Source organism: Galeopterus variegatus, unplaced genomic scaffold (genome assembly GCF_000696425.1).
Source record: "Galeopterus variegatus unplaced genomic scaffold, G_variegatus-3.0.2 Scaffold3702, whole genome shotgun sequence".
Lineage (NCBI taxonomy): Eukaryota > Metazoa > Chordata > Mammalia > Dermoptera > Cynocephalidae > Galeopterus > Galeopterus variegatus.
Window position 1 is genome coordinate 122,533 of NW_007729813.1, and position 25,811 is coordinate 148,343.

A 25,811-nucleotide genomic window follows, 5' to 3' on the forward strand; every position below is an offset into this window, starting at 1 on the left:
GCTCCCACCCGAGGGTTCGGATCCCACATACAGACCAGTTCCCGCTCACTGGCTGAGCGAGGCGCGGGAGCAACACCAAGGGTTGCGATCCCGTTGCTGGTCCCCGGTCCGGTACAGGGGCAACACTGAGGGTTGCGATCCGTTGCTGGACACGGAAAAAAGACAAAAGACAAAAAAAAGAAAAAGAAACTCAGCTATTTCTAGAGTGACCAAAGGGATGAGTGAGCAAAGACAAACCACTAACAAAGGCAGTTCGGTGTTTTATTGAACACTGAAAACAATGTCCTCTCTCAATGCCTACACACATGTATGGCATTTTCTCATGTCTCATATTCTTGCTGGTAATTCCCAAACACTATAAAAGTAATCCATGATGTACAAAAGCCACGTTCCTTTGGAATAAAACTACTTTTGAAAAATGGAAGAATGATTGATAACAACTCTGGTACCTTTGCGTGAGGGAGGAGGAGGCGTCCCTACATGCCTCACTTTCAGATGGTGCGGTAGTGCCCAGCTTGGGTCATCTTGCCCAAGCTCCACACAGCATCTTGCTCTTTCCTCATTGAAGATTCTGGAGGACACTCAGCCTTTTTTTCATGCCTTAGCACTGCTGGAAAGAGCTGATGAAATAGGTACATGAAGAGCACATCTGCCTATTCTTGCATAACACTTTAGAATGACTTTTTTTTTTTTAACTCTTTGGAGAGTTGAAAAATATGTTAACTGAACAGGGAGATTATTGCTGTTTGAGGAGAAAATTATTCTGTCTTAGTCTTTTAGTTATTCAAAGTGAACCTGCAGAATCTCCTTTTTGAAGAGAAGTTCATGCGTTCTTCCTTCTGCGTGTGTTCTGTAGCCGTGACTTTCCCCTCTCACTGCTCAGACCTTCGAATCCTTACCAGTGAAAGCCTGGATGACCCGGGTGGACCTCTGTTTCCCAGTAACCAGGGGATAAGTAGCTTGCAGAGCCAGGTGTCCATTCCCAGTGCCTCCTTTCCTCTCACAGGAAGGCAAGCGCACGCTGTGGGATCCTTGTGCCCTGCTGGGTGATAGGCGTGGGCATGTCCGCTGGGCTGGGCGCATGTCTCACGTTCACTTTCTCTCTCTCTGATTTATCGCCTCTTTTGTCTGACCCTCAGCACTTTAATTTGGTTTCTGCCAGCCAAACTCAAGCTTATTGGATAATTTCACTTTCCTCCTGATTCTGGTCTCTCTGGCAGATTGTAATTATAGTGATTGTCTGCTATGCTATTAATTATAGGAATCCTGATTTTTGTTTTTTATTTAGGGTTTAATCAGTGATATCCATGTGCTGTCCTCTCTCCAGATAATTTGAATTGCAGTAATTAACCTTGTGTCCAGGTTATCTGATATTAACCATTTGCCTCCATTTTATCTCAGAGTTAAAACTGATTACCATTGTGCCTGGTGCCTAATGTCCACTTTGAGAAAGAAAGAAAGGAGAGAGACAGTGAGTGGAGGAGCACCTCCAAGAGGACAGGGACAGGACATGTCTTCACCCCCACCCACATTGTCCAAGATAACAGTTTTCCTCCCAAAATACTCTGGAAATCCAAATTCTTCATTTTATTAATTAGTTCCTAAATGTTTGGTATTATTTACCAAAAGAAAGCTGCAGGTATTTGAAGCTTACAGGCAGGTACATGTAACAAAGCAGAGGACAGATGCTGCCAGATGACAATTGCCTCTATGACAGAGATTGGAAAAGGCCATTACCAGAGTTATTCCATAGGGTAGGGAGAGAGTACAGGCTGCTTACATCATGGACACTCCTTCCAAGAAACCACCAGCAACTGCACAAAAAGCTTGTGAAGTCTACGTATTTAATACAGAGAGAGGAAGGCGTGCTGGACTGTCTGTGGTTGGCTGTCAGGTGGAAGGAGACACGAAGCTTCCCTCAGGCAGAGGGGTCGGGGGCCTGGTGAGGCAGTCACTTCTGCTGTGGCAGAATGTTACTGCTTATGAAAGAGGCTTTGAGACCCTCTCTACCAAAGTTACATCTGCTTTGTGAGCATTACTATTTTGTGGAAACCTCTTCTTGATGGTCCCTTGTATGGAGAGGAGCCTGGAAACCTGTCATTATAAGCATAGAAGAGAGGAAATTAAAAATAACTCAGTCAGCAATTCCCAATCTCTGAATTATTCTTACAAGTATAATATGACATACATTTTAAAAAATAAATAAAATCAGATTAATTTTTCTTTTAATTCAATGGGAATTTCACAACATGCTGTGGGATGATTAGAGAGCTCCTGAGTTTAGCAAAGCCAGCTTTGGGAATTCGTTATAAAGGATCTCCTTTCTTCCTCACTTTTTATTCTGTCTTTAATCTCTTTAGGAACAAAGGCATATAGTACCACAGACTCTTTTTTTGAAATCCTTGAAACAGGTGTTTCAGAACTTAAAATTTTTCAGATTTTAGAAAAGGAACATGAGATACATACCCCAGTGGGGTTTGGGTCAATATCTAGTAATGAACCCTACTAGTATTTTGCAGTGAAATGTATAACTATTCATCCTAAGGAAGGATAAATAAAGGTTATAAATGGTCTCATGCCAGTTCAAGTCAACTTTTGTCACCAAATGAGTAGGAAAAAACTTTTGGTTTTCAGGGGTTTGTTTTGTTTTGTTTGTAATTGCAAATGAGGAATTGTGTACCTATATTTCCAAAATCAACTGGCCTCATCCACATGTAGAGGAAAAGGGAATAGCAAACCTTATTTTTCTTTAAATTTAAGGAGCAGACTTCAGAACCACTCACATGAAAATGGTCCCTCCAGATGCTGACCACTTCAGGATGCTCAAGCACTTTCCAGGGAACAAACTGTTCAGTATCTATGTGGTGACCCTTATGTCACCTATGTACAGAATCAAGTCTTTAAGTGGTAGAGACATTTAAACAAACCCATAATTTCCTGGAATTTATTTTTATTGGCCTTAAGGAAGCATATTTTCATGATGTTTGGGAATAATTAATAGTTTTGAAGGTAGGATTTCACATTAAAAACAAACGAACATTTTAGGGAGCGGTATCACTAGACCTGACTCTGATTTGGAAAGAGGCAACTAGTGAATAGTCCTCTCTCCACTGCAATTTAAATTGATAAACTGCCTTTGGAAAACACTTAAATTATTTTGCTAAGTAAATCAAGCCAGCCTAATGAGTCACTTTTTATGTGTAAAGAACATGAACAATTCCAATAAAGATATTAATTTCAGAAGTTGGCAATATCTATCAAATTCAGTAATAGGTTTAAATGTGTAAGTTTGCAGTTTTCACCAGCTCATTGGAAGTTTTTTCCTTTTTTGGATAAATAAAAAAGATTTCCTAAAGAATATGGGAAAATCATGGGAATTCAAGAAATAATGCTTCCATCTCATTTCTGTCCTGAATGGGTCTAGCCATGCATAGACATACAGAGAATCCACTGTGTATGTAGTTACTTTTCTGATGATAAGCAGCAGTCAGCACTATCATGCTTTGATAGGGAGCAGATCCTGAAATGATATTATGTCTCTTTTTGTACAATCAGAAGCTTGTAGTCAAATGTACACTCTAATTTGGCTTTCGGGGCACTGGGAAAGCATCGCAGCTCACTGAGAGAGACAGGGAATACAATGAAGGACGCAGTGAGCCCCATGGGACCCTACTCCAACATTTTAATTCCAACATTTTAATCCAACATTTTAGTTCAAGGAAATGCTTTTCACCCCATTCCTGATATTGAGGCTTTCACCAAAAATGTTTACAAATGACAAGAAAACAATAAGGATTTGTAGAGTTTGGTCAACGTTCTATGATTGGTGACCTTGCTATTTGGGGCTGTTATTCGTAGCTGCAAGGAGAGACCTGCAGGTTGTTTTTATTTCCTACAAGCCATGTTTGAAGTTGACTTCCACTCCAGAAGTGAGGAAAGAACATATCCCTGCAGCCGTCTGAGCCTGAGCAATCCCAGGCAGTGTGAGGATCAGGAAGGTGAGAGGTGTAGCTGACAGATTCTGTTTTCTATTAACTCTACTGAGAGGAAACAGGAGAAATTATTAGGGAGAATCATCCTGTCAAAGACAGCAATTGCTTTATTTTAGTTTGGATCCACCTAGGATTTTGACTAAGGTTTATGGAAAACTCTAGTCACTAAATATCTTTAGGTTGCTCCTTTAAAGTCACTCTGCAAATATCTTTCTAAGGGCTAGGGAAATGTGTTTTGGATTCCAGCACGTTCTTTTTTGCCCTCTGCATTATATTTAATGAAATTATAAATGTACAGAAAATTAGGGAGAGTCATATGAAAATGATGCACGTACTTAGCACCTTGAACAAATACTTACCAATATTTGAGCTTATACTTAAGAGCTTCTCCCATATTCTTAGAAGAAAAAAAAGTAATCAAACACTACCTTTATTCTGTTACAATACTTTAAACCGAACTTGAGGTCAAATTCAAAAATCCGTTACTTCAGACAAATGTTTAAAATTGCTTAAGCAAAGAGTTAAATCAGCCAATTTGAGTGTCCAAAAATCCCTCTGCTTGGTGTTGTCCAATTTAACACCCTGCTGTCTTGACCTGGCCCTTCTACCTGAAATGTCCTAGCTCCTACCTGCTCCATCTAAAGCTCATGCCCTGTTCCAAGGCTTTCTCCACTCAGAGCCTTTGCTAATCATCTCACCTCATGTCACATGCTTCTTGCAACATCTTCACCCTCCAGGTAGTGTTTCCAACTGAATTTTATTTCTTTTCAAAAAATTATTGTTGTTTGTTTACATGTTCTATTTTGGGACAATGGGCAGGAGCTGTCAGACCCATCCACTAAGCAGTGAGATCCTTCCCAGGGGGGTTAAGGGGGAGGGGGTGTTCATCTCTGTTTGTATAAGCATCTTAGCACAGAGCCTGGCTCCTGGTAGGAAACAGGGAGTCAGTGAGATGGAAATCAGGCAGTAGAAGTAATGAACACCAGGCAGCAAGCCAAGGAGAAATGAACGAAGTTTGGCTTTCTTCCTGAAAGCAACGTAATGTAGGGAACAAGCTCCCTGGAGGAGTCAGGAGTCCTGCGACTGCTGCTCAGCTTGGCCACTTTTGCGCTGCGCCACATTTAGCAAGTGACCACACTTCTTGGGGCCTCAGTTTTCTTAAGAGTGGAATAAAGAAGGTATTTGTTTCTGCATCTGGAGCGGACATTTGAATTCAGCAATATCATAAAAAGTTAAAGAGATGGAAAGGGCAAAAAGCTGAGGCATGCCCTGGGTAAACATGGAGACTGTTGCAGATTTTTGAAATCAAGATAGTTTGCTACAATATTTCCAGACCTGCTAAGATCATGACTATGGCAGCAGAGTCCTAATGAGCCATTAGAAGGTATCTGAAACATCCAAGCAAAGTGCATTAAATGTATTGGGAGTGGGGGGGTGGAGGAGCAGAGAGAAAGAAAAGTGTCACCTGAAAGACAAGAATTGCCTTCTCTCCTCAAAAGATAACAGGTATACAACCAACCACCACCACCCCTTTTTTTTAGTTTTTTTCTGAGTACTTCTGAATTCACAACTGTTTTTCTGCGCCCTTGCGACAGTGGTTTCAGATCTAAAATGGAACATCTATTATACATAGTCGATATTTATTATTATCCTCCATTGAATGCCATCATCATTCTCTAAAATGTGTTGAAGTTAGGTCTGTGGCATTTCCCTTTCCTCCAAAATGGGTGCTTTTATGTCTCTGTTAATGGCTGAGATGTGGCGGAAAGAAAGACTAGATGCTTTATTGAAAGGCTAGAGCTATTTTTCTCATTTGTGTGAATCTTAATGCAAATATCACTGAGTAGGTAGCCCTCGTGGTCCCTGAAGACTGGGTACAGTAAAGGTTTCAACCAGTATCAATGGGCCCAAGTTGCTTCTAATTCCATTAGGAAGTGTTCTTTACCCGGTTCTGTGTCCTGTGGACAGCGGCATACTCTTAATACTGCACCCCTTGAATTGCTGTCCAGGTAAGTGAAGGACACCTGCTTTTTAAACACTCATTAATTCTTTAAATTCTCCTCTGGTGCAAGTAGTCAGCAGTCCCAATCCCTGTGAGACAGGTCCCCATCATCCAGCAAGCTGGCTTTTCTGCACAACCACCTGCTTTCCCACCTCTCTCTGGACAGAGGATCCTTCCTTTGACTTAAGAGGTGTCCAGATCTTTTTGTCTTATCAGCTACTGAAGCAGATAGCTTTGTTCTTACCCTTCACAACTGACACTGTTCTCTATGTTCTGTTGACTTGAAAATATCACTATGAAGGGAGGCTGCAAGTAGGCAAGTGGTTCCACTTAACACAGCAATGTCCTGGGATAATCAATTCCTCCTCTGGCTGTGGTTGAGAAGCTTTTGCATCTTTCTGATGAGCCTACAATCACAGGGCCATAAAGTGGAGTGAGGCTTTGCATGCCTACATGTTTGGAAGCAACTGTGCACTCCTTTTATAGACTTTTATTACTGGAGCCATTAAAGACTTTCAGCCACTCTGTCCATGTAAGCATGGATGCATCAACCTATATTCAACTATGATCTTAAGTGCAGTTTCCATTTATGCCAGCATCTCTCTCTTTCCAACCTTCCTTCCTTTCCCCTTCCTTTGATGTCCTGGGAAGGACATAAGCTTTGGCATCACACAAACCTGGGGGTGCATCCGAGCTTTCCCTTTTGACTCCTGAGCTGTAAAAAGTTACTGTGTGCTGCCTAGCAATGTCACTTAACCTCCCTGAGCCTAGGGGTGCCTCCTGAGCTGTAAAAAGTTACTGTGTGCTGCCTAGCAATGTCACTTAACCTCCCTGAGCCTCAATTTCCTCATGTGTACAATGGAGATAATAAATCCTGTCTCTCTCAGTTGCTGTGATGTTTAAATAAAGTAATATGTGTGTGTACTTGGCTCACAGAAGGTGCTCAATAAACCTCCACTTCCATCCCATCCTTTCTCCATTTTCCACATTATTTTTCTTTGTACTACTTGTATGAGTGCCATGATCTGTTTTTAAAAATCACACAGTGTGAGTGCGACTCCTGAGACAGATTCTCCTGCCTTTCCCAGGGACCCACCTCCAGAGATAGGAAGCGAGTGACCTGGAAGGAGGGAATGGGGAGGAACAGGGACTAATGGGGACTTCTGCTCCCACTAAAGTAGTTGAACACCAAGAGCTAATCCAGGGCTGCCTGATCTCTTAAGGAAGTCCAAGAAAAGCTATTAAAAGGCAATTTTTAGTATCTTAACTGAGGAATAAACAAACATTTATTGAGGATTATGTGCAACCAGTCTCTGAGACACTCTTAAGATGGAGAAACTGAGGCTCAGAGAGTTTAAGCATCTTGCCAAAGGTCCCAGCTCGTACGGGGAACAGAGGGCTTCAAAGCCTATGTTTTATTCTCTGCTCTTTCTGCTCTTTGATATTGTTAGCAATAGTTTGATCTCATGTAGGAGCTTTTAAACCAATTTGAATTCAGACTTTTAAAGACAGTCACGCTGTAAAGACAAAGATGATGAGATCGGACAGCCAGAGTAATAAAAATGGAAACATTATACTTAGTGTAAAATCCAACTAAACACTGAATATGATTAAATGGTGACAACAGCATTCTCTTCAGCTTATCGGACTTGAAATTTGTCCTGAACTTGAGACAAGGCAGTAGAACATGCTGGGATTCCTTTGCTCTAGCTTGATGAACTTTTCACAACTTTTCCTGCTGTGCCTATTGCAATCCGCTGAGAGCTGCACTGAAGAGAATCTGTTCTACCCCTCCTGTTTGCTACATACTGTATCACGCATTGACACATTGACTGTCCTGAGTTTCCAAATGACCTGCTGTTTAGAGGCAAAAAGGAAAGAGTATAGAAAAAAAATGAGCCTGTTCCACTGTTTGTTTTGGAAAGAGCACTTGCCCAGGTGCTGTTTGGGCCTGACCATTGCTGTAATCTCAGAGAGTGCCAGACACGACTGCTAGAACCCCACTATCTTTCCTGCTGCCTTTTAGGGCAAAGACGGATACCTTGTTTTTCCTCCTTTCCCCAACCCCACACCTCCAGATGGTGTCCATGGCCTTGGATATGTGTTGCAGTGGGGTGGCCTGGCTCAGGGTCACTCTCTGTACTGTCCTTCCTAATCTCTCTCCACACACACACACACACACACACACACACACACACACACGAGGCGTGTGGGGCTCCAGTACCCCGCCCTGCCACAGCTTGGGATACCTTGTTTTTCCTCCTTTCCCCAACCCCACACCTCCAGATGGTGTCCATGGCCTTGGATATGTGTTGCAGTGGGGTGGCCTGGCTTAGGGTCACTCTCTGTACTGTCCTTCCTAATCTCTCTCTCCACACACACACACACACACACACACACACACACACACACACACACACTCTTCTTCACTGGGGCAGGATCTCCTAAAATAGTACAATCTCAGAGCCCGGAGGTATATTTCAGATCCTTTCGTTTTACAGGTGAGCAAACTGGGAGCCAGGGAGGCTCACAGACTTGGCCAGGGTGTCACACCGTTAGTGTGCCCTTCCTTCTATTAACAACAGTGTAAATTATTGATTACCTTTAAAACTTCCTATGATGTCAGTAGAAAATGTGCTTTTTTAAAAGAATTACTGAAACATGGTAGTAAATGACTTTCCTCATGGGGAAAAACATGCCACTACCATCATTTTCACTTTATTACAAGGCCATACTTAAAGTTAGCATTTTGTTTTTGCAAGTTTCTAGATATATTAATTTCACATCATTACCACTTATTATTAAAATGTTCATTGGATAGCAACATTCTGGAAGATGCTGTCATGTGTACCAAATCAGACACAAGTTATATCCATAAAGCCAAGTCCACCTTGAAAGTGCTTGCTGCCACTGGACATGTAGACAGTGTGTAGAGCGCCCAAATGCTCTTTAAAACAAGTAATGTCTGTTCATTTCTGTGTGTAGACATTGGGTCCCACAGGGTTCACTAGCTAAGGCTGACACACAGCAACTTGCTGATGATGGTAAAGATGAGCAGAATACCTCATGCAGCACAGTGATGTCCTTTACCTGCGTGGCACAGAGGTTGCTCTCCGAGCCTTCGGGGGTCAGTTCTGGGGGCACGGAGGGCTTCTGAAGAAACTGTGAAGTGGTGGGACTGTTTCCTCTCTACTTTGGGCAGCCACTGCTCAGCCTGAGTGTTGCCAAGGGCCAGCAAAACCAGATCTCTGACCTTTTTATTTTAATAAGCCAGAAATCTGGAGTTTTGTGTTAAATCTCCTAATTTTTTTGGAATGTTGCTAATTTAGTTTTTTTCTTCTCTGCGAGCCAGCTTTGACCAATATTGCCAGTTTGTGAGTCCCAGTGCAATTTTCCAGGGCAGGATTTGGGGGAATAGTTGGTCAAGAGGATTGGAACTAGTGTCTGGGATAAGCCAGAGAGGTGCTTTGGCTCGGTAGGCTTATCATGGCTCTTATGAAATTAACCTGATGGATTAGAAGTAAAATATGGCCATTGGTGACCTCACTGTCGGACTTCATGATCATTCCCAGCTCCACTGACATGCACTTTGCTTCATGCTTTGCCAACACAATGACCTTTATATGATGAGGGTGTGGGGGGTGGGGGCAGGTGGATGACGCTCCAGTTATTGAAAAGATTTTATTATTTTTAAAAACCAATTAGCAGCATAAATTCATTCACAGGATTTTCAGACAGACCTCCTTTTAGCTCTGTTTGTTTGGTCCTCAGTCTGGAATACTTGCAGGCTAGTTTCCTGACCAGTTAACATTCGGCTTGGTTGATTTGGCTCATGGCAGCCAATAGTCACAACACCATTTGCACATCACAGTTTTACTATTTAATTTGGTCTTAAAAACTGTGGAAAAATTACAGTTAAAAGAGTTTTTGTCTGGGCTCAGAGTACACAGAAAGTCTATACAAATTAATTTTAGATGAACCTAAATAGACCTAATAAATTCACCAAGCAGATGCTTATTAAGGTTATGAATGTTCTTAAGGTTTTTCCATGAATTTTGAGGATTGGGGCAGAGTAGGGTTATAATTTTGTAGTTATGTAAAGTGGTATATTTTACAAAAGTCATTTCTTTTCAGGCTAGAAATGAGTAACGGAAGGCTGAGACAATTAGATGGAAAATTCAGGTATAATAAGCTTACTTTTGAAATAAATGTTTTTGTGTAGAATCCTCATATTGACAGTCTTCCTTTATCTAATTTTCCGAATAGCTGCTTAAGACCATCATATTTAGCCTATAAAGGCATAGTCATAGACAGGGAAACTGACAAATGTTTGTAGGTACCTATAAATATGCCATAGGTGGGTAGCGCTTCCAAAGTTTTGAAAATTACTTAACCTCTTAAATTGCAGCAGCCCAGCTAGCTAGAGATTTTTAAACTCAGTGGAAAGTTCCTGTCTGTTTTGTTCTCCTGGACTGGTACAAGTCTGTATTTTGTGATCTTAGGTGGGAGACTCAGTCCATGTTCTGAAGGATGAGAAATGAGAAAGTTATTGGATCAGGATCCCTCCATAAAGTAATTATTTCAACAATAGTTTTTTTGGCAGCTGGCCAGCATGGGGATCCAAACCCTTGACCTTGGTGTTATAACAACACACGCTAACCAACTGAATCAACTGGCCAACCCCTCAACAAGAAAATTTATTGTCTACATATTTACAAGGGTTAGGGTCCCAAGTTGAGTGAGAAGGGAATAATATGCCAAAACTTCAGCTGAAGAAAATTTTAAAGTGTTTATGTGGACTGGCCAAGATTAACCAGTACTGCCAGAATACTTTCACCCATATGATACACATGTTAGCTACCTTTATGATGCGATATTAGAAAGATATGTAAAACAGCTATTTTTCCTAGCAGAGAGCCCTACTATAAACCCGGAGATATTTAAATGACATATATCGGCCATCATCCTGGCTGTGTGGAAGGCGTAAAAGAAACTATGGAGTTGCACAGTAGATTTCTTCTGCACGGATTGATCTTCCTGCCAGCATTGGGGTTGCAAACCCGGAGATATTTAAATGACATATATCGGCCATCATCCTGGCTGTATGTAAGGCGTAAAAGAAGCTATGGAGTTGCACAGTAGATTTCTTCTGCACGGATTGATCTTCCTGCCAGCATTGGGGTTGAGGATTTTGCATCTCACCCATGCAATCTCGTGATGGAAAGAACTAAAATTGGGGGGTATAATAAACTAGCAGGACTTTGCTTTGTTAGCTTGTAGGACATATGTACAAGGATGAATGCAGTTGCGGAAGGACGGAGACTCATTTGTCATGTCTAGAAAAAATAATCTTTAAAAGCATTCATATATTTTGAAAGATTTCTAAAGGAATGAGAATTGACCTTTGGAGTCTGCTTTTTTCTTCCCTTACATGCAGCAAACTCTCTGTATACTGCTCTCGAGCCCTGGTAGATGTTGACCGTTCTACTTTCCCGTGTGTTACTCACCTAAAATGTATCAGCTGACTGGTGTCTTTCTTGCCTATGTTTTACTTACTTTCCTTATTGATTTCTCCCCTTTAACGTTATACTGAACAGGAGCCATGAGAAGCAAATAGGGGCACCTCAGAGCTTCTTTTCTTTGGGTTCAGATTCTCCAGCATGTGAAGAATTGGCAAATAAATGAATGGAAAGACTGTTGCTTTTAACCCGTCTGTAAATACATGTTTATATCTCTTGGTAATGGATCGCCCTTGTGAACAAGTAATCATTTAAGGTTTAATTTTAATCTACACATCAGAGATGGAGATATGGAATTGTTTAGGCTTTTCTCTCAAACTGTCTCCCTCTTTGATTTTCAAGATAAAGCAAATTAATTAGTGTGCACTTTTCAGTTGAAGAAATGATTAAGCCCCAGCTGTGTCTGTGAAATTATAAGTTACGATGCAACACTTGGGGCTTATTGATGCTTTTTTTTTTTTTTGGCATAAAGAAAAGAGACATAGGTATCTGATATTAAATGGTGTTCAAAAAAGCATAAGTTAGCAGTTTGTTTGCCAAATTAACTTTCAAAGACATCTAGGTTACTAAGTTTGACATTTCTACACGCAAATCTTTGGCAGGCTACTTCAAAGACTTCACAACTCTAGAAAGATGAAAAGATATCCCCATTTTACATTAATTTCCCTGATAGATCAACACTTTTTTGAAATGTGCCTAAGAATTATATGATATTTACTGTATTATGAGTCTTTTTACACTGTATCCAGCAGGACTACATAGGATTGTCTTTATTTCCAAGATTTAGGAGAATTTTTCTACATGTGAAGAATATCTTCAAGAAAATACAGATGATAGTACAGTATATCTGGCATTTGTATTCACTGCTCTTTCATTGCAAGGGAGTATTTGAGACCAAAATACATTGAGATATGATTTTTTTTAATTTAACAATACCATTTCAGGACGTGGTTTCAGATTCTCCTTATAGTATTCTTCACAAAATCTGAAAGAATCTACTTATTTCTTTTTAAATATAGATTATGTGATTTTATTTATGCTAAGGTCACTATAGAATTACATGAACCAGGAGTGAAAAATCTCAACTAAGGGGTCAAGCAGGTAGCGGAAATGAGTGAACAGGACCAGTTATAGAAGTGTGTGTGTGTCTGTGTGTGTGTGTTGGGGTGGAGCATGGTGCCTGAGAGAAACCGTCATTTAGATCAGTATGACAGATATTCTGACTTTTATAAAGAAGCTGGAAATCTAGATTATTATCAGAAATATCCTCATTTTTCAATACTGCCAACTACACAATTTCTGAAAGGTCCTGGGTTGACCAAACAAAACCTGTCTGGAGGGTGATAGTTTTTGATCTCTAAAGCTGCTGAGAAAAAGGAGAGTATCTACCTTCAAAAAATGCTTCTCAGTTGTTCATGTTTTCTGGAATGCAGAGTTGCATAATTGTGAAATAGCTGCCCCTTCTGACCTACTTGAAGACAGCTTGGGACAAAGGCACTAAGACTGTGTGTCCAGTGCTGGGGAGAAGCTTTGCAAAAGGGCTCAATGTGTGGGGAAGAAGAGTGCGCCCCTTCTGACCTACTTGAAGACAGCTTGGGACAAAGGCACTAAGGCTGTGTGTCCAGTGCTGGGGAGAAGCTTTGCAAAAGGGCTCAATGTGTGGGGAAGAAGAGTGCCATGGGTAATGGATACAGTTTCCTCACGTAAAATAAGATAATCAGTGAATTCACAATGGAGAAGACTTTTGCTCCCAACTTTATCTTCAAGGCCATTTCATTTTATGAAATTGAATAAAGCTGACTTGCAAAAAAGAATCCCTTCTCTCTCTTTGCTCTTTGGCAGGGTGAAGTAGAGAAATAAAGTCTCCCCGCTGAACTACTATGAGGTCAGAAGTCTTGCTGCTATATTTCACACTGCTACACTTTGCTGGGGCTGGTTTCCCAGAAGATTCCGAGCCAATCAGTATTTCGCATGGCAACTGTGAGTACCCACACTCAACCACGCTCTCCTTTTGTGGACATTTTAGCCTGCATCCATCTAGCAAATAATAAAAATTAAATAGAAAAGGAGACTTGTTAGTCATTTTAACCTGTGTAGATGTCAAAGGTATTTAATTCATGTCTGCTCAAATTGGTGGGATGACTGTTACACAACTCCATTAATGTTGTCGTGGAGACACGGATATACGAGGAGATGAAGTCTCACTTACTCCCAGGAGGCCGTGCTCATCCCTTAAACCAGCTGCATTTGGCTATTGCCAGTACTGCACATTTTCATATATGATTAATATGTGAGCATTGTTATGAGATATGACCAGAAAATGATGACTTTGGAGGAAAACATTAACATTTTTTGAGACTTAGAAGTTATGTCATTGCTTGACTTGGGTAGAGAGTTATTTTGAATTTACAGAAGACCTATTTTAAGTGTTTATAACTTTCTTTTGGTCTCTGCTTCATGGTGAGGGGTAGATACCAACAGGATTAGGAATTCAGTTGTCTCCTCAAGAGAGTAAAGTCCTACCTGTGTGCTGGATAGAATACCCAATGTCCTACTTTTTTTCCCTGCCTTCCAAAAGACTAAGTATTTCCTCACAGTAAAAGTAAAAGAGAGCATTTCCCCTCAAATATCTATTTTCTCAGTAATTACCCCAAAAGAAACACTGAGCAAACCATAAATAGGGTGCTTAACATTAATATGGGATACAAACAAGATCCATCAATGCCCAGCTTTCAGCTGGACTCTCTGGGTTGAAAAGGGAGATAATTTTATGTGAAGATTGAGGGGACAAGACTGACACAAAAAACAGTTAGAGAACTAAAGGTCAAAGGGCATGATTAAGGACCAAATTATTCACTTCAAGGTCATCACTCCTGAAATGGCAGAGTCCACCTAACTTAAGGTACTAAAACTTAATAAACATTTATTTATCTCTATTTTAGATAAGTTTTCTATCTTTGGTGCCCCAGTACGGAAGGGACCCCAGCTTAAATGTGCTGCTGAAGGTCACACTTCAATGGTCACTCAAATCCATGATAGCAGAGATATGTGAATTGTTTTAGCAAACACCTTGATGAATGGGTAAATGAAATTTCAGAGCAGTGGAAGGAAAAGCACAAGATAATCTCATACCAGGCTTGCTTGTGAATAAAATGCACTGACGCTCTCTAATAAGACACCCACTGTGAGTAATGCTCAGATGCTACAGGGGTTTAAAATGTAGGGGTTTGAGCATAAATTGGCAAATGGTTTTCTAGACATTATTTGCACCCCCATCCCTCCCCAGAAAACAACTGCCTTTTAAATATATCTCATCTTTCTTTCCTCCTAAGTTTCCCTGCAGAATTGCTAGTCTCTGGAGATTATAGGTTTAAAGACAGAGAGATGTTGAGATGTGGGTACTTCTAAAGGTCAGGTATCATTACAAATTGCCCACTTTCAGCCAAAGAGAACTATAGGAAAGGAGAAATATACTCATTGACTCCCCAAGTCAGGGGAAAATTCCAGATCACCCGACCGGCTACCCTCAGTTTGACCCTGTCCTGTCAAAGCCCACATTTCTGTGAGATTAGCCAATTGCTTAACTCAAGAGCGAACTTCCCACAGTTCCTAGAATGCCAACCAACCTAGCAGGGCTGCCTTCAATAGTAGATTATTCCAACCGGACGCCTGCGGAGACGGTATTTTTCTTCTGGCTCCTGGACGAGGGCTCTCGCCTCCAGACCACATTGCCTTTGTGGTGATTGATGGGAAGGCTGCTTTGAAATAATTTTGTCCCGAGACAAGATCTTTGGCAGGCTGCCCCCTCAGGCTTAGCACTCCACAGAAGATGAAAAGAAAACTGGGAGAAAAGAACACCTTTATGCAAAGGGTTCACCAGCAAGTTTAACCCCCAGAAAGAGGGACAAATCAGAAATTGTGACACTTAGAAATGTAACTCCAGGCTTCTTGTCATATGGAAATGAAACTGTAACTTGATCATTCTTAAAGAGCACTCTTCTGTCATGGTATTTCCTAAAATAACAGACTCATTTGGAGATGGAAAATGGTGGCATGGTCTGACTAAAACATGGTTTTGTGTTTTTGTAACCCTCCCCCACCCTGTCAATTCCTGGCTTACTTTGCTGTTTCCTCTCGGACCCCATCTCCTCCTTTCACAGATACAAAACAGTATCCGGTGTTTGTGGGCCACAAGCCAGGACGGAACACCACGCAGAGGCACAGACTGGACATCCAGATGATTATGATCATGAACAGAACCCTCTACATTGCTGCTAGGTACTTGGCTCTTCCTCTCGTCTGCCTTCAAGATGTCCGAAGGCCCAAAGTCCTAAATTTACCAGCTACGCATCATTTTTAAGATCGTGAGCTTCCCAGTGTTATTTAGTTTAAAGGCTCCTTTAGTTTGGTGGCTCTTCCTCTCGTCTGCCTTCAAGATGTCCGAAGGCCCAAAGTCCTAAATTTACCAGCTCCGCATCATTTTTAAGATCGTGAGCTTCCCAGTGTTATTTAGTTTAAAGGCTCCTTTAGTTTGTCAAGCAATCATTCTTTCAAGGTTTTCTGTCCGTTTAACTTTATGTGGATTTAGATAGAAATAATTGCATATTTCAGAGCCTAGGCTCAAATAATCCACTGTTTATCTTGATTATACAGGCAAATATTTACTCACACTCCCAGTAGAGTGCCGTGCTCCTTGATACGTATTTGTTAAATTAAGTTAAATGGGCAAATATGTATTACTTAGCGTATGTGTAGGTGTGTGTATACTAAACCTATTTGTATTTTTGCAGTGAATATATAATATATATGATTACTCTGAAAAAATGGCAATGGCATCCAAAAAAATCATAATATACATTTTAGAAAGGTTTTTTATCTGGCTCTAATAGAAACATATTCAGCCATTGGGGAAATGTCATTGAGACAGACCGATGTCTTTAGGCCAAATGGCATAGTAAGGACACTGCCTAAATATGGATTACATGGACTTGAGCTTTTGTTCTAATTCTGTCCTTAATTTAGCTGGACCACAACTTCTCCAGCCCTAAGTGTTCTCTGCCAAATGAGAGGTTGGATTAGGTTATCTTGATGAAGACTCTTGGGATTCCAATAATGTATGATCCTCCATTTTGGGGGGTGTGTAGCTCATTCAGAATAATTCTCAAATGAACAGCAATAGGGAGCACTATTTCGTGGTGTTCCACTGGGAAGAAGAAATGGAGATGCTGTTTGTCTCTGGCTATGAGCATAGGTAAAGAACAGGTAAATAACAATAGTACCTGATTCTTCCAAAGCACTTAGATGTTCCGAGGTGACAAGCTCTGGAACATAATGTAAAAAAACATTGGCTAGATTAAAACATCCTGAGAGTAACACACATTTAGTCACAGGGCGCAATGCAGAGACAGTTAAAAACCGTTAAAAATTCACTTCACGAATATTTATACAGTATTCATACTAGTTGTATGTGCTCTATAAGTTGTAAATATAGTTGTAAGTTCTTTATACATGACAATTCATTCAATTCCATAAACAACCCCTTGAGAAGGAGCTATTGGTACCACCATGTCTTGTAGGACAGCACCGCCAATAAAGTCAAACAAGTAATAAACGAATGCAATAAAACTGCCTTGAAATTAAAGGGCAGGGTGATTCTGGCACCCTACAGAAGTATGAAGAAACTTCCCAATTCAGCAGTTTACAAAACAGCCTCCCCATTCTCCCTCTCCCCACCCTTACACACACATACACACTCACACACACAGTTCAGTAGCAGGCAAGGAATTTTGTAAGCCAGCTACCCTGCCACCTCCTCTTATTTTCACGTGAGAGAGCCTGTTTTTATTTTTATTTCTCTGTTGTGCTTTCCCTAAAAGCAGAAGCAAACAGATTTCCTGAGAACTGAAAAATGTATACATATTGAAGTGAATCCTACAAAGAATTCCTTTCTTTCTTTTCTCCTTCTTCTGCCTCCACCCCCTTTCTTTTAAGTAATGAGGGGACTTGAAAGTCTGCATGGGAGCCCTGAGGTCCTGGTTTAAAGCTGTGGGTAATTTTCCAGCCCCAGGACTTCCTGCATTTTAGAAAAAGTCAATGTTATTTCAAGGGAAAATGACCTGTTTTGCTTTCCCTCACTAGCCCCCCATCTCCTCCATTGAATGTAGCTCTTTTTTTTTTTCTTTCTTCTGAATTCTAGACAAAAACACCCTTGTACTCAGCTCACACAGAAGGGGGTGTTTAAATATAGCCCCACACCTGAGCTGCTGCTTCTGTTTTTCCCGTTCTAAAGGGATATTGGCAGCAAATTGTAGAGACGATCAAATTCTCAGCAAAACCGGAAGGTGAATGATGCGAGACATATAAACTTCAGCTGAAGTACCTTTTAGACTTTAATTGACCATCATCTCATGAAGAAAAGAGTGGCTTCTGGAAGTATCAAATTCTCAGCAAAACCGGAAGGTGAATAGATGCGAGACATATAAACTTCAGCTTAAGTACCTTTTAGACTTTAATTGACCATCATCTCATGAAGAAAAGAGTGGCTTCTGGAAGTAATTTTACCTTTACCATCTTCCATCTTGTTGATCAAATCATCAAAGCTAAGACTGAAAATACATTTTCTCAGGAGTGCTGGAGGTAGAGATTAGTTTTCTGTTAGCCCCTTTGTGAACAAATGTGGCATGTTGAATACCAAGTGTTTGGTACATGGATTTAAAGATACTGAAAGAGCATGTGAACCCATCTGTGTTCGAGTTTGGAGCCAATTAACTTTCAGAGTCCTCTCTCCTGAGCGACGTATATGCAGATGCTGTAGTTCTGGTGTCAGGGAGGATAGTGACTACAGGAAAGTTTTCATCAGAAGGCACTAAATGTGATCCAGAGGCATTTCTTTAAGGCTGGGCTCTTTCCTTTTTCTTGTATGTGGATTTCTTATTTTTAAAAAATATAGATATGAGCTTATCTGAATGAGATCACAACTCATTCAGCAGAAAGTGAACTGTCTTGACTCTTGCATTTGACTTTGTATTAATTTTTCTTTGTTTATAGGGACCATATTTATACTGTTGATATAGACACATCACACACAGAAGAAATTTATTGTAGCAAAGTAAGTCATTTGAAAATCATCTTTCTAAAATGAAGGACCTTAGGATAGCTCTTGAAGAGAATATGTATTTTAAATGCTTGAGATGATGTGGCTAATAATTTGGAAATGCCAACACACACTGTGTGAAATCCTAATTAGGGGATTGGATAAGGGTTTAATACACGTTCGGAAACAGTTATGAATTTATTTTATTCATCAAGTATATGCATGCATGTACATTTTGGAGTTTTAGATAATTTCTAAATTCCTTTAATAAAATACTGCCACGTTTGTCCAGGAGAATATCAGTTTTCGTAAGTAAAATTTTGTCCCACAAATGTATTCTACCAATGTTTCAATGCTATGCTTCCATGACTTGCAACATTGTTTGATTTGACTGTTGTGGTTCAGGAATTTGACCATTATCCATTTCAAACAAACATAAAGTAGACCTAAGCTTACCTTATGTGGGATATTTTAGTTAATAAAATGTGTGCCATAGAAGTAGAAGATCTCTGTAGTCCATTCGTTTATGTGAAGGATATAACCTGAATTAAATCTTTGTCCACCTAACGTGAATGTTCCCTTTATGTTTAAGGAAATGATTTCCATATTTTAAGAAAAAAATGTTACTTTATGAAAATTGATTGATCAACTGAAGAGAAAGGGCAAGAACATGTATTTTATCAAAATGAGCATAATTTTTTTATTATTTTTATTTTGTCAATATACAATGTAGTTGATTATTAAATGAGCATAATTTAATAAGCTAATTTGGATATTTTGTGTGAAATTTCCTCACTGCTGTTTATTCTTCTCTCCTTTCTCCTTCATCCTTATCTCAAAAAGAAGACCATTTTATAGTTTTAATGAATAGATAGGAGTTGAAAATTAAATGAACATTTCCATCTCTAATCTTTGGTTGTTATGGTGAATTAATCATGGAGAAAGGGTGCAGAAAGCTTTCAATAAATATATGTTCAGACTCTAGTATCCCCAAGGGAACTCTTCTAAAGTCAAATGCAACAACCTCTGGGCTCTAATTGATTTCTTTCTTGATCCCTGCAGAAACTGACATGGAAATCTAGACAGGCTGATGTAGACACATGCAGAATGAAGGGAAAGCATAAGGTAGGCAATTTTCATTTCTTCTGCAGCTGCCACTTTGGGTTAAGTTTTTGCTGGAGACTGTGATGTAGAATGGATCATGCTATTCCCTTTTCCCCCAGTAATTGCTTTTTCCATCAACTTATTGAAGGCTTTAATTTGCAAAAATAGTTTGCTTTTAATGTGATGAAACATTACGACAGCTGCTAGGACTGCACCATGAACTAGTCAGGCGTGCTCGGGATTATGACCACAAAGCTGGCTGCCTCGGGTCTTCTGAGTGCTCTCTCCTGTAGCCCAGCTCACGGTCCACAGGCCCCAGGGAGTCTGTGGAAGAGCTCATAAAAGGCTTCAACAGACGTACAGAAGTTTGTGCCTTTAGTCATATAACAACATAAAAACACACTTCAACCAGAAGCCTTGTACATCAAGGGACCCTGGAGCATATGGCATTAAAATTAATATGATGGGAGGTTGGCACTTCCAGACTTGCTTTCTTTTTGTGACATAAAATAAACACACACTCTTCCATTCTATGATATATTTTTTCTTACTGTTGAAACAGCAATTGTTGTTGACATCATCTTTTGGTTAACATTAGGAAGAACTTGAACTTTTAACTGGGGAACTTGTCAGCCACCTTCCTGTTAAGCTTACCGTCTGCAGGTCATGGTGAACGGTGAAGAATGGGTTTCTGTATCAAATGGACTTGATACAAAACAGTTTTGAATTATTTTTCAGGATGAGTGTCACAACTTTATTAAAGTTCTTCTGAAGAAAAACGATGATACATTGTTTGTCTGTGGAACCAATGCCTTCAACCCTTCCTGCAGAAACTATAAGGTAAATAAATGCTATTCGTCTGTTGGAACCACACGGCTAGGAGGCATTTCATAATTTACTGGGATTGCACCTGCAGCAACCTAAGAGGGGTAATTCAACACCACCTGGGTTCCTCACTTGCTCCGTTTAATGCATTGCTCCACATGAGTGATCCTGAGCAGGCCTCTGTGCTTCCTGTTTGTTCAGACCACACGGCTAGGAGGCATTTCATAATTTACTGGGATTGCACCTGCAGCAACCTAAGAGGGGTAATTCAACACCACCTGGGTTCCTCACTTGCTCAGTTTAATGCATTGCTCCACATGAGTGATCCTGAGCAGGCCTCTGTGCTTCCTGTTTGTTCAGCATTGATTGACACATCTTTAAAGAGCCTACCCAGCAAAGTTAGTTTCTGTAAGACCCTATTCTTTATTGTTCGGAAGACCAACATACTTACCACATATACCTTGTGGATTTTCTCTCTTTCTTTTTCTCCATCCCACCCCGCTATTTCCTCTCTGAACACAAAAACACACTTAAATGGTGAGTGATTCCTATTGTGAAAGGTATCTCGAAAGCATGCCACTTGAAACTGTAGACGTTCATTTAGGTAAGATTTTTAAGAACACAGGGATTTAATTCCGTTTAGCACTCAGCTGCCTTGACCATGGCCTTACTAACTTTGGCCTTTATGCAAGGAAAAGAAAATAACACTCACACAGTTAGTGAATCCAGGTAGTTCTGACGCAGCTGGTAGCAGTGCTCCTGTAGAAACAGGGAGGTCACCAGCTGTAGCAACAGTGGTGGTGTGATCTAAGGCTCAGCTCCACACCTGTGAGCTTTCCTTGTCCTTTCTTTCTGCCACTGTCTTTCAGGCAGCAAACATGTATTGAGCTTTGCATTAGTCCATTTTTGTATTGCTTATAAAGGAATACCTCAAACTGGGTAATTTATAAAGAAAAGAGGTTTATTCAGCTCATGATTCTGGGACAGCTGCATCTGATGCGGGCCGCAGGCTGCTTCTACTCACAGCAGAAAACAGCAGACAGCCAGTGGGTACAAGCAGATCACATGGTAGGGGAGGGGGAGAGAGAGAGAGAGAGAGAGAGAAGAGAAGAGAGGAGGTACCAGGGTCCTTTAAACAACCATCTCTCGCGGGAACTAATAGAGTGAGAACTCACTCACTACCCTACTCCAGGCATTAATCTATTCATGAAGGATCTGCCCCCATAACCCAAACCACTCGCAACGTTGCTTAGATGGGGATCAGGTTTTGACATGAGTTTTGGGGGAACAACACATCCAAACTCTACTAGCTTCTACTGTGGCTAGGCATTAAGGTGGTAAAGACGGATGGGAGGTCTCCATCCTAGGGAAGCCAGCCAGGGAGAAGAAAATTACAATTTCATGGAATTGCTGCTGTGGTGACATAGTGCATGGTGACATAGGCTCTCCAAGGTCAGGGACCACATCTGTGACTGTCCAGAACCTCACAAAGTGCCTCTCAAACAGGTGCTTGAGAAATTTTTGTGGAATAAATTACGAATGAAGTAAGGCCTGGCCTTTGTTTAAAGGTTAAGTGGAAGGTAGCCACACAGTGGAAGAAGGGCTTTGCAGTAGGTGAGAGCATGAACAAAGTGTGGAGGAAAGGGCCTCCTGAGCTCAGGAAGCCTCACATGGCTCTGAATTGCTGGGTGGTGAGGTGACACTGGCAAAGTAGCTGGCCCCGGAGCAGAAGGGAATAGAGTAGATTCAGGAAATACTGAGTGACCAGAACCGGTAGCATTTAGTAATGGATAGGAAGCACAGGATAAGAAGAGGAAGAGAGGAGTTGGAAATGACAGGTCGGCTGCTGCTGGGTGACTGGATGGACGAGACTGCCACCAGTTCAGACCAATTCAGAAAGGAAGAGCGGTGAGGTTGGGTGGGGTGGTGAGAAACTGGGGTTCCATTCTGCACCTGGTGAAGATACTTAGCACCGTGGATGGCAATGCCTATGTGACATGAGTGAAGATATCTAGCAAGAAGATGAATGCGTAAGCCTTGATTTAGGGGGAGATGTGGGGAGAAATACAGATTTGGGTTTCATCATTCTGAAGTGAAACGCTAGGGGTGTGATGGAGGAGAAAAAGCAATGATGAGCTGGAATCAGAAACAGCAGGCTCACCAGAAAAGCCCCCCTCCTTTTCTTAGCTTAGACATGGAAGGGAGGGTCTATTTCACCCTCAGGCCCATGCTTATGCTTGGAAATGGGCACCAGCAGGTCCAGGATCAGGGCAAGGCAAGTGAGGCACTCGGCTCAGGCACAAAATAGAAGGGGCACCGAAAAATTCAGTAATTAAGATAAATTAGGTTTTTAATGTGAAATGTTTAAAAATCAAAATTAATACAAAAAGTCTATTATATATATGAAAGACCACATTTTTAAGATAAAGACAGGATCCATGAGCTTATAATAGAAGCAACCAGTCCAGCTCAACATTTATTCCAGCCAGTGACAGAATGCAGCTGAAGTTTTGACTTTAATTCTGCCACTTAGTATTCAATCCCTGTTTGTCATTGTTTAGGACTCATTCAGATTAATGCTTCTAACAAATCTCAAGGAATTCCCCAGCTGGAAAGCTATCTTTCATGACAAATTACAGGTTTTCTTGGCTCTGCGATACACAGGCCATGAGTGGTCTAGCTCATTGTTCCCATCCATGTTCCATTTCCCACGATGTCTCACCTACAGTGATGCTGTCACCTCTTGCTTGTTTTCACCACACCTGCTGAGACAGGTTCCAGGAGCTCGGGTCTCTCCGAAGCCACAGATGGGATGTTGTTCATGCTCAGTCCCCGTCGATATGCCTAGCACTGTGAACAGTAGTAAAAAACCTTGGCATTGCTCAGAAAAGTGTTCTTTTATACTCAGAGCACAGCTTGACTTTGCTGATGATGGGGTCATAATGTATTTGGCTGCAGGGAGAATGACAGCCTCTCTCCTAAGTGGTTTTTTATCAAGAGATCAGGATGAAAGATTCAAAGCAAAAACAATGACTGGTTTTTCACTGAAAAACCCAAGTCTCATCATAGCACAGAAGCTTCAAGTTGATTAGAGTAACTTGGAGCAGGAGAATGACAAATTTCCAGTCTCTGCCTCTGCACCATGACCTGATTCATATAGTTTTTATAGGGAACATAAGCTGAATGTATTAGAGAGATTATAGACCCAAATAAGATTATCTGGGGAAGAATTTTGAAGGCTACCCACTATAAATGTAAAACTACACTCCATACACCTCTTCCCTCCTGTTCTCTAAATCTCTTGAACTTTCTGCAAAAGTCAGGCTGGTTCTTTGTATAATTATCTATACTCTGTGGTGATTTAATTTCCCAGAGGCTGCTGTTAAGTCTGAGATTTGATGACTACTGCAAAGATTAGTCCTTACTTCATGGAAAGAGGATTTCACTATGGTATTGTTTTGTCTCTGGATCTTTCCAAAGTCATAAACCAATACTGTGCATTAATTCTCCACTGCTCCCTGCCTTTGAGTAGCTATCGCGATAGCCATATTTTTAGAGTAGGTGCATTTAAAAACAACATATTCCCCTTGTATACTGTTTCCGCATGGCCTGGATTAGAGGATGCGCTGCTTGGGATAAGAGCATTTCTGTTCCGTCATTGTGTGCTAAGCATCACCCTTTGAGTACCTGCCAGACCCACAGACCACAGAGTCTGTCATGGTTCAACAGAAAGCTCTTGTTGGAGTAAAATATTTGAAAAAGACTTTCATTTAAAAAAAAAGTGCTGGGGGGCAGAATACATTTCTTTAAAGGAAAGATGTATTTATTGTGCATTAATTCTTCACTGCTTCCTGCCTTGAGTAGCTATAGCGATAGCCACATTTTTAGAGTAGGTACATTTAAAACCAACATATCCCCCTTGTATACTGTTTCCGCATGGCCTGGATTAGAGGATGCACTGCTTGGGATAAGGGCATTTCTGTTCCATCATTGTGTGCTAAGCATCACTTTTGAGTACCTGCCAGACCCACAGACCACAGAGTCTGTCACGGTTCAACAGAAAGCTCTTGTTGGAGTAAAATATTTGAAAAATACTTTCATTTAAAAAAAAAGTGCTGGGGGGCAGAATACATTTCTTTAAAGGAAAGATGTATTTATTGTGCATTAATTCTTCACTGCTTCCTGCCTTGAGTAGCTATAGCGATAGCCACATTTTTAGAGTAGGTACATTTAAAACCAACATATCCCCCTTGTATACTGTTTCCGCATGGCCTGGATTAGAGGATGCACTGCTTGGGATAAGGGCATTTCTGTTCCATCATTGTGTGCTAAGCATCACTTTTGAGTACCTGCCAGACCCACAGACCACAAAATCTGTCACCGTTCAACAGAAAGCTCTTGTTGGACTAAAATATCTGAATACATCTTTCCCCTAAATATATATATGTTTTTAACACAAGTATCTTATGTGATTCTCAACTTCAGTTTAAAAAAAATAGAATAGCTTTAACAGGGGCCATCTCAGAGCAGTTACAGATAGAAAAGTCCTGTCACATCCCTGAAACATTTTCAGGGGGGTTAGGGCAGAAAGCACAATGGATTGGATGACACTAATGGCTGCTCGGTGAGAACCTCACTCTCCTGCTGGGTGACCTCAAGCACCTGGATTCAGGGCACCAGAATTTACTGCTTACAGCCTTTCCATGGGTTCTTCCTCATCACCAGTGCTGTCGTGGGTTTATCTTCTTTAAAGAGGATTGAGCCACAAATGGATGTAAAAACATTAATGATATGGAGATCATTTTATGGACTTTCTGGTGATGAGAGTTTATACGCTAGGAAGATCCCTTGGGGTAAGGAAGGAGGCAGCGTGATATAAAGTAGGATCCACTGTATCACTGGTCAAGGTAGGCTAACCTCTGGCTAATGTTAGTGGCTGAACAAACAAGTATATTTCCAGCTCACATCACAGTCTAGTGTGGGCTGGTGAGAGGTGACTGTTCCACAAGGTTGATCAGGAAGTCAGGCTCCATCCTGCTCTTACCTCTACTATCTCTCAGGGTCCTCAAATCCTCTGCTGGATCCTCTGTTTCAGGGGGAGTGGGGGAGACTGTGGAAAGACAGCAAGACAGAGGACCCTGGGAGGTTTTCAGGGGCAAGACCTAGAGGTGGTGTACATCCTTACACTCACATTCCACTGGCCAGAACTCAGTCGTGGCCACAACTGACTGCGAGGAGGGTGGGAAATGTAGTTGAGTGTGATCTGAAGAAAAGGG

At 41.0% G+C, this 25,811-nt stretch overlaps 1 protein-coding gene across 1 annotated transcript in view; it reads left to right on the forward strand.

Moving 5' to 3' along the window:
* Positions 1–25,811, forward strand: part of SEMA6A (sema domain, transmembrane domain (TM), and cytoplasmic domain, (semaphorin) 6A) — a 150,119-nt gene that overhangs the window by 59,509 nt on the left and 64,799 nt on the right. Inside the window, exons 2-6 of the mRNA XM_008585763.1 lie at positions 13,356–13,493; positions 15,674–15,791; positions 18,561–18,621; positions 19,669–19,731; positions 20,449–20,550. Of these exons, the coding sequence (XP_008583985.1) occupies positions 13,394–13,493; positions 15,674–15,791; positions 18,561–18,621; positions 19,669–19,731; positions 20,449–20,550 (444 nt within the window). The 5' untranslated portion in view covers positions 13,356–13,393. The remainder of the gene's footprint in view (positions 1–13,355; positions 13,494–15,673; positions 15,792–18,560; positions 18,622–19,668; positions 19,732–20,448; positions 20,551–25,811) is intronic.